This window comes from Salvelinus namaycush, chromosome 20, assembly GCF_016432855.1.
Source record: "Salvelinus namaycush isolate Seneca chromosome 20, SaNama_1.0, whole genome shotgun sequence".
Taxonomy (NCBI): Eukaryota; Metazoa; Chordata; class Actinopteri; order Salmoniformes; family Salmonidae; genus Salvelinus; species Salvelinus namaycush.
Genome location: NC_052326.1, coordinates 9,032,182 through 9,047,045, shown reverse-complemented (window position 1 = coordinate 9,047,045; position 14,864 = coordinate 9,032,182). Strand labels below are relative to the sequence as shown.

Sequence of the window (14,864 nt, the reverse complement as noted above, 5' to 3'; positions counted from 1 at the left end):
TAGACTTTACCTAAAGTAGGATTTTACTGGGTGACTTTGACTCGAGTCATTTTCAATTAAGGTATCTTTACTTTTACTCAAGTATGACAATTGGATACTTTTTCCACCACTGACAGAAACAACCACACAAAGTTTATAACTATCAATTAGTTCAACTGTAGTCAGATACAAACATTAAATGTATTACTATTATTATTATCATGCGTCACCTACACATCCTTCACAGACTCCTGTAACGATCTTCTTTGGGAGAAAGAGAAGAGGACCAAAGCGCAGCGTGGTAAGTGTTCATGATGAATATTTAATGGAACAAACCTGAACACTGAAATACAAAACAATAAAGTGAACGAACTAAAACCGAAACAGTTCCGTGTGGAACACACAGACACGGAAGACAACCACCCACAAAACCCAGGTGACAAAAGGCTACCTAAGTATGATTCTCAATCAGAGACAACTAACGACACCTGCCTCTGATTGAGAATCATACCAGGCCAAACGAAAAAACCAACATAGAAAAACGAACATAGATAACCCACCCAACTCACGCCCTGACCATACTAAAACAAAGAAATAACAAAAGAACTAAGGTCAGAACGTGACAACTCCTGAATTTCATACTCCTCCAATGACCCGTTAATCGTGCTCTCCAGGGTTGCAAAGCCGCTGCCACCTGGAGAGTAAAAACCTTGCTCGAGGCATCATCATCCTCCCCCACAAAATCAAACATCATCTATATAACACAAGACCAACATTAACTATTGTAATTCAGCCTGAAATGTACATTTATCGTGCTGAGTTTCTCAACAAGTGAATGAATGACTTACCTGAATGGATTCAGAGAGCCGGAATCTCTTCCATTAGGCTGCTCTGGATGAGAGACCACCCTCTGTCTTCTCTCCTCTATTGACTACAATATGAATTACTGTTAGTGTTCGGTTATAAATATAGTTATATGACAGCTTTGTTGAATTCTAGAACGGCACGTAGAAATAAGTTTAACCATTTATTTTAAGCAATGAATAATGCAAGTCTTCGAGATATAGGCTCTGCTCCTTCAGGGTAGCTCACTGCCCAGGGCAAAGCGTCAAAATAAAATAGCCTACAGGAGTGCGGTAAGCTATACTAATCCCCCCAGCAGGAACACAGAACCAAACACAGAGCCTCCATGCTGGGGTGGCGGTGGGTGCAAGAAGCCAGCGCATTGTAGCAGCAGCAAGCAGCAGCAGAATTTCTGCCGGGTAAATGTGTGCTTTATGTCATTCAGGCTTTATGATAGAGCTGCCAGATGAAAGCCACTCCTCAGTTAAAGGCACATGACAGCCAGCTTGGAGTTTGCCAAAAGGCACATAAAGGACTCTCAGACCATGATAAACAAGATTCTCTGGTCTGATGAAACCAAGATTGAACTCTTTGGCCTTAATGCCAAGCTTCACATCTGGAGCAAACCTGGCACCATCCCATTCCCTACGGGGAAGCATGGTGGTGGCAGTATCATGCTGTGGGGATGTTTTTCCGCAGCAGGGACTGGGAGACTAGTCAGGATCAAGGGAAAGATGAAAAGAGCAAAGTACAGAGAGCTGCTCGATGAAAACCTTACTTCACATCGCAAATACAGGTGTGCCAAGCTTATACATAAGAAGACTCGTGGCTGTAATCACTGAAAAAGGTGCTTCAACAAAGTACTGAGTAAAGTGTCTGAATACTTATGTAAATGTGATATTTCAGTTTTTGTTTTTTGTGCAAAAATTTCTAAAAACCTGTTTTTGCTTTGTCATTATGGGGTATTGTGTGTAGATTGACGAGGTAAAAAAAAGCAATTTAATAAATTTTAGAATAAGGCTGTAATGTAACAAAAAGTCAAGCGCTCTGAATTATTTCCGAATGCACTGTATTGGCCTACAGTTGTGCGCAGGCCAGTTAGGCTCGTGCTACTTCTCTATGCGAAATCAGGTGCGCACCGTTACTCAACATTGACAGAAGCATGTCAAACAAAAGACGATGAATACATTGACAAAACTCGTAAATGGAATGAAATAAACAAAAACGTGTTTCTTACAAGTGTAGCATAGGTTGTGAGTTTTGCAAAACACATGTTCACTCTGACAATGAGAAAGGTAAATGACTGGAATAGAATATATTGACTGCAACCAAACCAAACAAACATTGCAGATGAGAAATGATGGGAATTAACGGTAAATGTAGGCTACAGCTAGTTATATACTGTAGGTAATGGGGAATTGATAAAAACAGCAAACAATGTACACAATAAAGTTAAGAATTGTAAAAAGAATAACGTGCAAATATTGTACAATCCAGACGTGCATAGCTCTTAGACACTTTCCCAGCTGCCCCGGTCAACTGCAAGGGGTTGAATACTCATGCAAATGAGATATTTCTGTTTTTCACGTTAAGTAAATGTGCAAATATTTCTTAAAACATGTTTTCACTTTGTCATTACGGGGCATTGTGTGTAGATGGGTGAGATTTAAAAAAAAAACATCTATCCATTTTGATTAGCTGTAACACAACAAAACGTGGAATAAGTCAAGGGGTATGAATACATTCTGAAGGCACTGTAGTAGGGTAATCTCTATGAACACTAAAAACGTTATCATTAGCACTTTCCATCATCAAATGTGTTTTGAACTATAATATTTGACTGCAGTGTTATTTCAATCCAGTTGTTATTTCCCACTGACAGGCAGCAGCATAGAAAAGCTTCTGGACCCCCTTCTTTCAACAACACTCCCTCTCTTCCCTCTCACACACCCTATTCATATACCCTATGAATATATTTAGGTCAAAGGTCCCTGCAGCTCCTCATGTCTCCGGGCACTTGACAGCATTTTTTACCACAGTCAGTTGACAGTTGTTTTGTTCATCTGTGGGACTACATGCTGAGGAAAGTGTTTGCCTTGCACCTGTGATAAGATGTGATGTTTGACTTCTCTACAGTATCTTTTCACAGTATAGGGAGTATAGACTCAAGCCTCATCATCTTGGTGTGAACTGTGGTGACCCCTGCCACTAAACAGCCAACTCACCTCTGGTTTAGGACAGGAAACGTTCAAGCAGATTTTTTGGCTTCGGCCGAAGTACTGTATGTGAAAATATGTAGTTGCCGTGATAGATATTCTTGGCTTTTTGTTGTGTCTACAACTAAGGATGTATTTTTTTTAAACACAGTAGTTGCTGCAAACACCCTAGCCTCAGTGTACAATCCGATATGTCGTCTGACATGTAGGTACATTTTGTGAAGATGTGTGTTTGTGTGAGGACGCATGCTTCTCTCACTGTTGCCACAAAACATGAAAAAATTTAATTGCAACAGAAGACAACAGTGTGATGCCTGGTCACCAATACATATCCTAATATAAAACATATTGCTGAGTATGGTTAATCCCTCTGTGATCCTATTGTCATCAAATGGTGTGTATGACAACATTAGGAGGGAGTACTTTCTAGTGAAAATAAGTAAGACGCTGTTCTCTAGTGGTCAGAAGTTAGAACTACATCACCACATTCTCTCTCGGTGAGAAGCAACCCGATCACGTTGAGCTCATGTGAGAATGTGGGAGGCAACCCGTCTGCCTAGCGAGACTAGATCACGTTTGGTAGACTAGTACCAGCCAGGTAGAGTGCCAAGCCGTCCGGCCTACATCTGGCAAAAGACTAAGCTGTATGTTGTTTGACATCAGTTGCTTGAACTCACTGATTGAAATGTTGTTCATGGAATTGAACAAGCCGTCTGAGTCATCATACAGACTGAACCAAATACAGAAGACTGAGATTACAAATACTGGTAATAATTAACACCAAAACACTGAGACACAGTCCAGCTGTTTCACAATGCAGCTCTATTTTTTATTAAAAACATAAAGACACAATTACACACAACTAGGCACAAACATACAATTGAAAACAAAGTTGTTTTGAGTGACCAGTGTAATTTCTTATTAATACCTTGTTAAAGTGAATCTTAAAGGGCTAGGCTACATATTGAACTTCAATCTTTTCTGGCCAGTGGCACAGAATATTAATTTATTGATAAATTCGAATCGCCCTCATAATCATTGGCCTGTCAACACCATAAATCCAAATCCACATCTCCATCTATGGATTAGGAATGGGCTGATTTAGCAAGCTAGCTACTGCAGGACATCAACACAAGTGGACAAGAAATGAAAATGATGTTGTGCTTAGGATGTGATTTGATTGGTGTGAAGCCAAATCCAAACTGGCCTCCCTTGGGAGGCATTTTGCTGCACCAGGACAACCCACAGCTGAGCTCAGCTCAACACTGATTGGCAAATTATTTAATTAAAAAAATATATAAAGGGAGCATCAGATACATGGGCTACACATACTGAGACTGAGGGGTTCTGTTTCCCTCGCTCTGATGATTTCTCCGGTGAGAGTCAGCCACTGAGGAAAATTATGAAAACACAGAGGTGAAAAATCAATAATTTAATAGTAATAAAAAAAATATTGGTCAAATATTTGGGGAAGCCTGGCTTCCCTTGGCATCCATGAATACAAGCCATAGGTTGCCTGCAAGTTACCGCTGGATTTCTCTATTAAATGGGAGATTACGCAGCGCTCCTAGCTAAAATAACGCTGCTTGCAATGAAAAAAAATCTAAATAGCAGACCAGCTGATCTGACGCTGTTACGTGTCTATCCGAAAGTTGGAACTACACCACCATTTATAATTTGACTGGAAATGTAGCCTGTGTCAATTATGATGATTTAGATAACATGTTTACTTGCAGACAATTACTTAGCCAAATTATGCCTACGTCGAGGCTACTCTTCTGCGTCAATACATTTACAGTGCCTTCAGAAAGTTTTCATAACGCTTGATTTATTTCACATTTGGTTGTGTTACAGCCTGAATTAAAAACGGAATACATATACTTTTCTGACCGATCTACACACAATACCTCATAATGATGAAGTGAAAACATGTTTGTAGAATGTTTAGCAAATTTACAGAAAAATCTCATTTACATAAGTATTCACAGGCCTTCAGTGAGTTCAAGACAACTGGTAACTTCAAAATATTTTTTTGGGGAAAAAATAGCTTTGAACAGTCATCCAACTCGAAATTCCAAGTTCGGAAACTCAGGCCTCTTCGACCTGAAGATCACTGACGTCATAATTCGACCTTGTTTTTTTCAGAGTTCCGAGAACGGTAGGGAGTCGTGGGCCAAGTTGTACTGTAGTGTTAGTTGGAGTGTTATTGTCACCTTGGGAGGACCCTAAAATACCACACTTGTTCCATATTAAACCTTGTTGATCCTTCTGTGAGTCCCAAAATGTATTGTATGCTGCTACATAAATTATGTGATATGCCAGGGAGATATGTATACTGTAGCTAAGAAAGTAATACTAAGTGTTCGTTGTGTAGTAATTTATTAGTAGCCCATGTGCCTCATCCTAATAATTTGGTCCCTTTCCACATCATAACTTAGCCTACTGTTCTGACTGTGGTGCACATGTAGCCTATAGCCTGTTTTAGAGAAATGTCATCATCGAATATTGTAAGAGAGTAAGGATCGACTCTGGTAGAGACGAGAAGCAGGTACAGGGAGTGAACATTTAATTATCAATGGACATGGAAGAGCACAGGACAGGACAGCGTCTGGACAAGAACACATAACAACATTAATGCAGACACCAGGAACAAACGGGGGAGCAGACAGTTATAGACGGGGCAATCAACAAAGTGAAGGAGTCCAGGTGAGTCCAATGAGCTCTAATGCGCGTAATGATGGTGACAAGTGTGCGCAATGAAAGGCAGCCTAGGGCCCTTCCATTCCCTCGGCGACGGCACCTGGACCCGACATCACCAACCAAAACAAAAACAAAAAACTCCCTGATGCTTCTTTTAGTGGTGTCAGCATTCTGAAAAGATCGACACTGGTAGAGACGAGAAGCAGATACAGGGAGTGAACATTTAATTGTCAACGGACATGGAGCGAAACAGGACAGTGTCTGGACAAGAACACATTACGACATTAATGCAGTCACCGGGAACAAATGGGGGAGCAGACAGTTACAAACGGGGCAATCAACAAAGGGAAGGAGTCCAGGTGAGTCCAATGAGTGCTGCTGCGCATATTGATGGTGAAGCTGTGCGTAATGAAGGGTAGCCTGGCCCTCGAGCACCAATGTGGGAGAGTGAGAGCAGGCGTGACAAAGAGCTTTCATTGTCTGCTTATATGCCCCCTTTATTTATCCTACGGTTCTGACTTGGTGTACAGGGAGAATACTGTAAGAATGGCCCATGTTCTGAATTATGTTGCTGTACATTTCAAAAGTGCTGAACAAATAGTTATATTGACTACGTCCGTCTTAGCTCGTTCATTAATGTCTTAATCAGAATTACAGATTGCCTCTTATCTGCTCATTGTTCCATTATCTTATGCCATAGTTTATGCATTTCTATTGTCATTAGAAACCACATTTGTTTAAGCAAGTCAGCCATATCAGCTATGTTTTTTAAGAAGGCAGTAAATGAGGCTGAATGAACTGTTTCGCTGCCAGACAAGGCTCCGCTGATAGCCAGGTGTAGCGGTGGAAAGGATTCACTCCATGGTGCTGAAAAGAAAGCTCTGCTGTTGGGACAGCTATAAGTAGGCCCTAACAGTTTGCGGGCACCATTTGTCACCGTTATAGTGCAATTCAGGTATTGTTTAGTGTTGTGTTGTGTAGTGGCTTTGCTGGCATGAATTTAAAAAAATGATGTTGAGTTTTGTAAAATGAATCCTGTCCGAATAGGGCTATATATGGAGGGTTTTACGCATATCCAAACGGGACCTGCATGGGTAAAATAATGTGGGCCTGCCTACAATGCATATATAAAAAGGGAACGTCAGCTAACTGTTTTACACCTCTCAAACTTTTTATATTTTAATAAAGCTTTGGTGATTAAAATGTATTTCCAATTGGTCTCAGGAGCCAAACCCTTTATCGACAATCTTGGCTACTTTGCAATTGCATTGGGCAGACAAAACAAAGCCTTAATTGAGGAAGGGGCCTATTCGGACTGGATTCATTTTACTGGGGAAGCTCAGGTTATGTAATTATGTGCAGGAGCAAAAAACACCACATCTGTCATTTTAGTACCATTCATTTTTTAAATTTAATTTAAAGTACTCCAGAGCTTTTTACTATAATTCTTTATATAATTTATTCTATATCCACAAAAGCATGTGGACACCCCTTCAAATTAGTGCATTCTGCTATTTCAGCCACACTCATTGCTGACAGGTGTTTAAAAGCGAGCACACAGCCATGCAATCTCCATAGACAAACATTGGTGGTAGAATGGCCTTACTGAAGAGCTCAGTGACTTTGAACGTGGCACCGTCATCACCGTCAAGTATGTTCGTCAAGTCAGTTCGTCAAATTTTTGCCCTGCTGTTATTGTGAAATGGAAACATCTAGGAGCAACAATGGCTCAGCCCCAAAGTGGTAAGCCAGGCTCACAGAATGGGACTGCCGAGTGCTGAAGTGCGTAGCGCGTAAAAATCGTTTGTCCTGGGTTGCAACACTCACTACCGAGTTCCAAACTGCCTCTGGATGCAACATCAGCACAAGAACTGTTAGTCGGGAGCTTCATGGAATGGGTTTCCATGGCTGAGCAGCCGCACCCAAGCCTAAGATCACCATGCGCAATGTCAAGAGTCGGCTGGAGTGGTGTAAAGTTTGCCGCCATTGTAGCAGTGGAAACGCATTCTCTCCCTTTGTTGTTGGTTCATCACACCAAATTATTTAATCAGCCTCCTGAGTTTTCCTCACCACTGTTTGTGTGGATGGACCATTTCAGGTTGTCAGTGATATGTACGCCGAGAAACGTAACGCTTTTCACCCTCTCCACTGCACTCCTGAAGTCCACGATTAGCTCATTCATAAGAGGTTATTGTCCTGGCAACACTTAGAGCAGCTGTAGAACTTTTTGAGGATCTGAGGGCCCATGCCCGAATCTTTACAGCCTCCTGAGAGCGACGAGGCATTGTCGTGCCCTCTTCCCGACTGTGTTGATATGTGTGGACCATGATAGTTCCATAGTGATGTGGACACTGAAAAACTTGAAGCTCCCGACCTGTTCCACAACAGCCCCGTCGATGTGGATGGGGGCATGCCCGGCCTTACATTTCCTGTAATACATGATCAGCTCCTTCAACTTGCTGATGTTGAGGGAGAGGTTGTTGTCCTGGCACCTCACTACCAGGACTCTGGCCTCTTCTCTGTAGGCTGTCACATCGTCGTTGGTGATTAGGTCTACCACCATCGTGCTGTCTGCAAACTTAATGATGTTGTTGGAGTCATGTGTGGCCACGCAGTCGTGGGTGATCAGGGAGTATAGGAGTGGACTAAGCATGCACCCCCGAGGGGCCCCCATGTTGAGGATCAGCGTGGTAGATGTGTTGTTGCCTACCCTCTCTACCTGGGGGCGGCACGTCAGGAAGTCCAGGATCCAGTTGCAGAGGGAGGTGTTTAATTCAAGGGTCCTCAGCTTAGTGATGAGCTTTGTGGGCACATTGGTGTTGAACGCTGAGCTGTAGTCAATGAACAGCATTCTCACATAGGTGTTCCTTTTGTCCAGGTGAGAAAGGGCAGTGTGGAGTGCAATAGAGATTGCATCATCTCTGGATCTGTTGGGGTGGTACAGGAATTGGAGTGGGTCCAGGGTGTCTTTCAAAGTATGTCATGGCTACAGATGTGAGTGCTATGGGGGCGATAGTCATTTAGACAGGTTACCTTGGCGTTTTTGGGCACAGGGACTATGGTGGTCTGCTTGAAACATGTAGGTATTACAGACTGGGTCCGGGAGATGTTGAAAATGTCAGGGAAGACACTTGCCAGCTGGTCACTGCATGCGCTGAGTGTGCGTCCTGGTAATCAGTCTGACCCTGCGGCCTTGTAAATGTTAACCGGTTTAATGGTTTTACTCACATCGGCTATGGAGAGCATGATCACACAGTCGTCTGGAACAGCTGGTGCTCTCATGCATAGTTCAGTGCTGCTAGTATCGAAACGTGCATAGAAGGTATTTAGCTTGTCTGATAGGCTCGCGTCACTGGACAGCTCATGGCTAGGTTTCCCTTTGTAATCTGTGATAGTTTGCAAGCCCTGCCACATCCGACGAGCATCAGAGACGGTGTAGTAGGATTCAATCTTGGTCCAGTATTGACACTTTGCCTGTTTGATGGTTCGTCAGAGTGCGTAGTGGGGATTTCTTATAATCTTCCGGATTAGTGTCCCGCTCATTGAAAGCGGCAGCGCTAGTCTTTTGCTCAATGTAGATGTTGCCTGTAATCCATGGCTTCTGGTTGGGATATGTACGTACGTACTCAATCCCATCAGATTGATCCTGGAACATATTCCAGTCTGTGCTAGCGAAACAGTCCTATAGCTTATTACTGAAAGGTCGCTGGTTTCGAATCCCTGAGCCAACTGGGTGAAAAATCTGTCTATGTGCCCTTGAGCAAGGCACTTAATCCTAATTACTCCTGTAAATCGCTCAGGATACAAGTGTCTGCTAAATGACGTACATGTAAAATGATTCCCTACACTTCCTTGTGTTGTCACATAAACTAAAATTAGGTTAACTATTCTAATTTTAGCAACCAGGAGGTGGCGGAGCGATTTCTGCATATTGCACATTCATTTCTTGTTACTTTTTCTTGTTATTATGTGTGCATTGTTATTGTATTGATAAATATTGCTGCATTGTTGGAAATGCAAACATAAGCATTTTGCTGCACCTGCGATAACATCTGAAAAACTGTGTACACAACCAATAAACTTTTATTTGATTTTACTGTACCTATGATCAGGGGTTTAATCATTAGTCAAAACAGTTGCAAAACGTTTCGTTTTCCAACTAAAACGAGAGTTTCTATTTTACAAATTCAGGTAGGTCACTCCCCGTTTCGTTTGCTTCCGTTTAAGAAACGTTTGCAACAGAATCGGCGTAATGAATACGCCCCAGGTATGGTGTTGTGCATACTGCTACCACTAGGTGGAACCACTACACTGGTGTTGGGTTGAACACGTTGGATCTTGACAGTGCAGCATCCATCCAACCTGCATGCAGTTCTGGAAAATGTAGTAATCGATTAAATGCATGGCAAACTCCTATTATCAATAAAGTGGGCCTAGATTTGGCCTGGGCCACATCTGCATGATGAAGATAGATTTTGGGGCAAGTGAACCAGGAATACTGTTTATCCAGTTAAAGCGATTCGATATAATCATATATCAATATGATCCGTAAACATTTGTTTTCTAAGAGGACATGTAGCAAAAATTATCATTTTGTTTCATGTAGGCCTATCAAAGGGACAGACGGTAACGATGACGCCGTGGTCAAAGAGGGAACGTTTGTGAAGTTTTGCCTGTAAGGGAACGCCGGTCCGTGCTCTTTTGGATCGTTGGGACGTCCCCCAAGGATGGTCCAGTAGTCACAAAAATAGATGGGTGATGGTTAAATTGTGATTTTAATGAATGGGGCGAATTTGGAGCGGCCGTTTTTTTTTCCTGTGAGCGTGAAGCGGTAGGAAATGACATCGATCGATGAGCGCTCAACTCCGTTCACATACTCTGGTACAGATTAGGGTTATGGACGTCCCAAGAATTCCAGATTGCAATGACCAAGGGACGCCTGCGCTCTGACTACTACACTGAAAACATATCGCTCAACTCCAATTTGAACCCCATCCCCGGCCCGTTTACAGCATGGAAAGGAAAGGTAATCTGCTTAAAGAATAAGGATGATAAATGAACAGTATCAGTGAATGCGCACATCAATGATCCAACAAGCTGAGGCCGCTGATTTTGGACATATGACTGTTATTGAAGGAATTGTCAAGGCCGTGGATTTTTTTGTGGAACTAGACAATAGCGAACCACGCGTTGTAGCTAGCTAGGCACGAAATGCTAGCTACCATGAGCTGTAAAGCTAGTTAGCTAACGTCACTAGTTAGCGGTGGAGGTTTTCACAGCTGCACAATCCTGATATTATTTGATAAACATTATTAAACTCGTTTGTGCAATTGAATAAACAAAACCCACGTGTGGGAAACACCTGTATTTTGTAGCTAGCTAACTTAACTAATTCTGGCCATTTCAGCATCTAACACCTGCTCGCTAGCTTTCTTAGCAGCTAACGTTATCTGGCTAGTTAGTTCCATATTGCAACTTTGTGCGCATATACTTTAGCCCCCCCCTTATCACTATGTAACACTATGGTGTTTACGTTATAACTAACAACCAATATTATAATTAACTAGCTAACGTTAGCTACAAGGTTGTGTATCAAACTAACGTTAATACGTACTGTTATGAAAGTGAAAGGTCTGCCAAATGAAACGATGGTAACGTTATTTTGTCATCTACCCCGTGACAGTTCTTGCACTCCAGGCGAGGAAGAAAAGGACAAAGACGAAAAGACCCGGCAAAAAGTGAGTGCCTAGTAACTTTTATTAGTTAGTAATTTGGACTGTCGAGAGAGCGCCCCTCTGCATGACCGAATTGACTTTATAGTCTTCGATCCTGGTTATCAGTTAGATATGTCTGATTGGAATCTTTCTTGTTGGTATTTGGTTTTCATTATGCCACAGAATCCTAATTTTGCTCTCGTCCATTAAGTGCATTCCGTATCCTGGTTTGTGTGGTTGACTCATTCACTGAACTGACATGTGAAGTGAATGTTGCCCGATGCCATTGTTTTGTCCAGAGCTGCATCTCAATTGTGTCAATGGGGTTCCTCCCCTCCTTCACTACCTCAGGGTTTAATGGAGAAGGAACCTGCGCTGTTACTACTCATGAATGAATTAACAAATAAATGAAAGGACAGTTGACATTATTCCTGTTGACAGTGGTGCTCCTATAACGGTATGGTCCATTTTATGCTTTCACTGAATACCTATGTGTGTGTGGGGGGGTGGCGATTCAGGGAGATGATGCTCGAGCCAAAGCTCTGCCAATTATTGATGAGCTCGATTAGCTTCTCCTCTGAGCACACAAACACTGACACTCACACACAATCTATCTCCCTCAGTCAGTATACATCACACACAACCCTACAGGCCTTCGGCCCTACGAGCACTGCTATGCAATCACACCTACAGCCCAAAGCATGAGAGCAGTACAGCCTTATTCTAAAATTGATCAAATGTTTTTCCTCATCAATATACTGGACAATGAAAGAAAGTTCATTTGAAAACCAATATGGAAGTCTTTATTAAAAAATTACATCCGGATGTGGTTGGATTTTGGCTAGGCTACTTTGAAGCAAGGTAAGACATGCCTCATAATACGTAGTAAAACGTTAAGGTTTCAAATTAAGCATATGCTTTCAAAATGCATACTGCCTCCAGCTCATTGCAAAGTGAAGCCTGTCTTCTGTTGCCTATGCATTTGAATGGTGAATGGGAAGCGCACTTCAATTACCAGTTGAGAAATAAAAATAGTTGCTCTTCGTAGCCATCAAAACAGTTTTTAACACGCAATTACATGTAGAATTGTTGCGCAATGATTGGGCTAATAAAAGCAGGTTTCACTCCAGCAGCAACGAAAGAGCTGTTTGAGGACCTGTAGCATCAGCTCTCGTGCTGTCTGACATATTTTCTGCTCAAAGGCAGAAAATGCTGTGTAAGATACAGAACGAATATACACATGCCAATTTAATTGCACCAAATTATGCAAATTAACCGAATAGACCGATAAGCATGACTGGTCAAATGAATTACATTGACTGCAGTGGTAGGCTTGATTACCAACAACGACGAGACGGCCTACATGGAGGAGGTGAGGGCCCTCGGAGTGTGGTGTCAGGAAAATAACCTCACACTCAACAAAACAATGGAGATGATCGTGGACTTATGGAAACAGCAGAGGGAGCACCCCCCTATCCACATCGATGGGACAGTAGTGGAGAAGGTAAACAGTTTAAGTTCCTCAGCGTACACATCATGGACAAACTGAAATCGTCCCCCTACAAAGACAGTGTGGTGAAGAAGGCACAACAGCGCCTCTTCAACCTCAGGAGGCTGAAGAAATTTGGCTTGTCACCAAAAACACTCACAAACTTTTACAGATCCTGTCGGGCTGTATCACCGCTCCACCCACAACCGCAAGGCTCTCCAGAGGGTAGTGAGGTCTGCACAACGTATCACCGGGGGCAAACTACCTGCACTCCAGGAGACCTACACCACCCAATGTCACAGGAAGGCCAAAAAGATCATCAAGGACAACAACCACCGAGCCACTGCCTGTTCACCCCGCTATCATCCAGAAGGCGAGCTCAGTACAGGTGCATCAAAGCTGGTACCGAGAGACTGAAAAACAGCTTCTATCTCAAGGCCATCAGACTGTTAAACAGCCATCACTAACATTGAGTGGCTGCTGCCAACATACTGACTAAAATCTCTAGCCACTTTAATAATAATAAATTGGATGTAATAAATGTATCACTAGTCACTTTAAACAATGCCACTTTATATAATATTTACATACCCTACATTACTCATCTCATATGTGTATATACTGTACTCTATACCATCTACTGCACCTTGCCTATGCCGTTCGGCCATCGCTCATCCATATGTTTATATGTACATTTTCTTATTCATTCCTTTACACTTGTGTGTATAAGGTAGTTGTTGTGAAATTGTTAGATTACTTGTTAGATATTACTGCACGGTCGGAACTAGAAGCACAAGCATTTCGCTACACTCGCATTAACATCTGCTAACCATGTGTATGTGACCAATAACATTTGATTTGACTGGTATTTCCATCAATGAATAGGCACAAAAGCATTATTTCGCAATGGGATTTTATTTCTTCTCCTGGACAATTGGCCTGGCCGCAATTTTGTTTGTCGGCATTTAAATTACCGGCTAAAGGAAACCCAGACACACACACACACACACACACACCTCCAGTCCTCCGGCTCTGTCTCTGGTTGTCCTAAAATGGCCTAACAGTGCCAGTCTCAATCTACACAACACTGGGGAAGAATCTTCCCGTTTTTGAATTCCGCTGCAGTGCTCTCGCACACTTGCCTTCCATTCTCCTGTCTCAGTCCTGCTCTCTTCTCTCCTTCCTTCCCTCCCTCTTCTCTTTTTCCAGTCTTCATCCCTCCACACCCTCCCTTTCCTCCTCTCTTTCTTCCTATTTCTCTCTCGCCTCAGTAGCTCACTAGCATTAGTTGCGCAGTGTGTTCAGTTCTGGTGTGGTACAGGGGAGAGCTGGGGAGCGGTGTAGCGAGCGAGCCCCAGATCAGAGCACCATTCCTGGGTTAGCCTGGCCGAGCCTTCCCCTGCCTCTGGGCCATGTGGCTTCTCGACTGGATTGTCTCTCTCAACACCGCCGTTGTCAAGCTGGCCACCGGCCTGAGGTGCAAGTGAGTGGCAGATTGGATGCTGTGTGTGTGTAGGCTCTACGTTAAGGCTTGTCTGCTTTTCCGGGCAAGTAGAAAAAAAGAAATTGGTCAGACAACCAGAATACAGATTTCAGTTGTCCTAATGGACAAGTAAAAAAAAAAATCTCTATCGGTTACTCCGATCAGAATTGGATCAGGCAGGGCAGTGCATGGTTGACATTGAGTAAATTGCCTGTATTCCTAAAGCCTACTTCAATAAATGTTATATTTACACAAAGCAAGAGAACAATGTAGCCCGAGCTAAGAGTTTCACCAAAGCAGCGCAAAATATAGTTTTTTTTCTCTCTCTCAAATGTCAGATGATCTAGGCCAATAGACACTCCGGTGTCTTATTGTTAAAGAAGGCCAAATGTTCAATGTTCTCTCCACTTGATATGAATGTGACGTCCCTATTAAGCCAC

The 14,864-nt window shown here is 42.6% G+C and overlaps 1 protein-coding gene across 2 annotated transcripts in view; it reads left to right on the top strand.

The window, feature by feature from the left end:
* Positions 1-10,687: 10,687 nt before the first annotated feature.
* Positions 10,688-14,864, top strand: part of LOC120065008 (SRSF protein kinase 1-like) — a 52,952-nt gene continuing 48,775 nt past the window's right edge. Inside the window, exons 1-2 of one of the 2 annotated variants that reach the window (XM_039015646.1) lie at positions 10,688-10,764; positions 11,422-11,476. In XM_039015646.1, coding sequence (XP_038871574.1) covers positions 10,752-10,764; positions 11,422-11,476 — 68 coding nt within the window. In that variant the 5' untranslated portion in view covers positions 10,688-10,751. The remainder of the gene's footprint in view (positions 10,765-11,421; positions 11,477-14,864) is intronic. The other variant, XM_039015645.1, reaches the window with a different exon arrangement.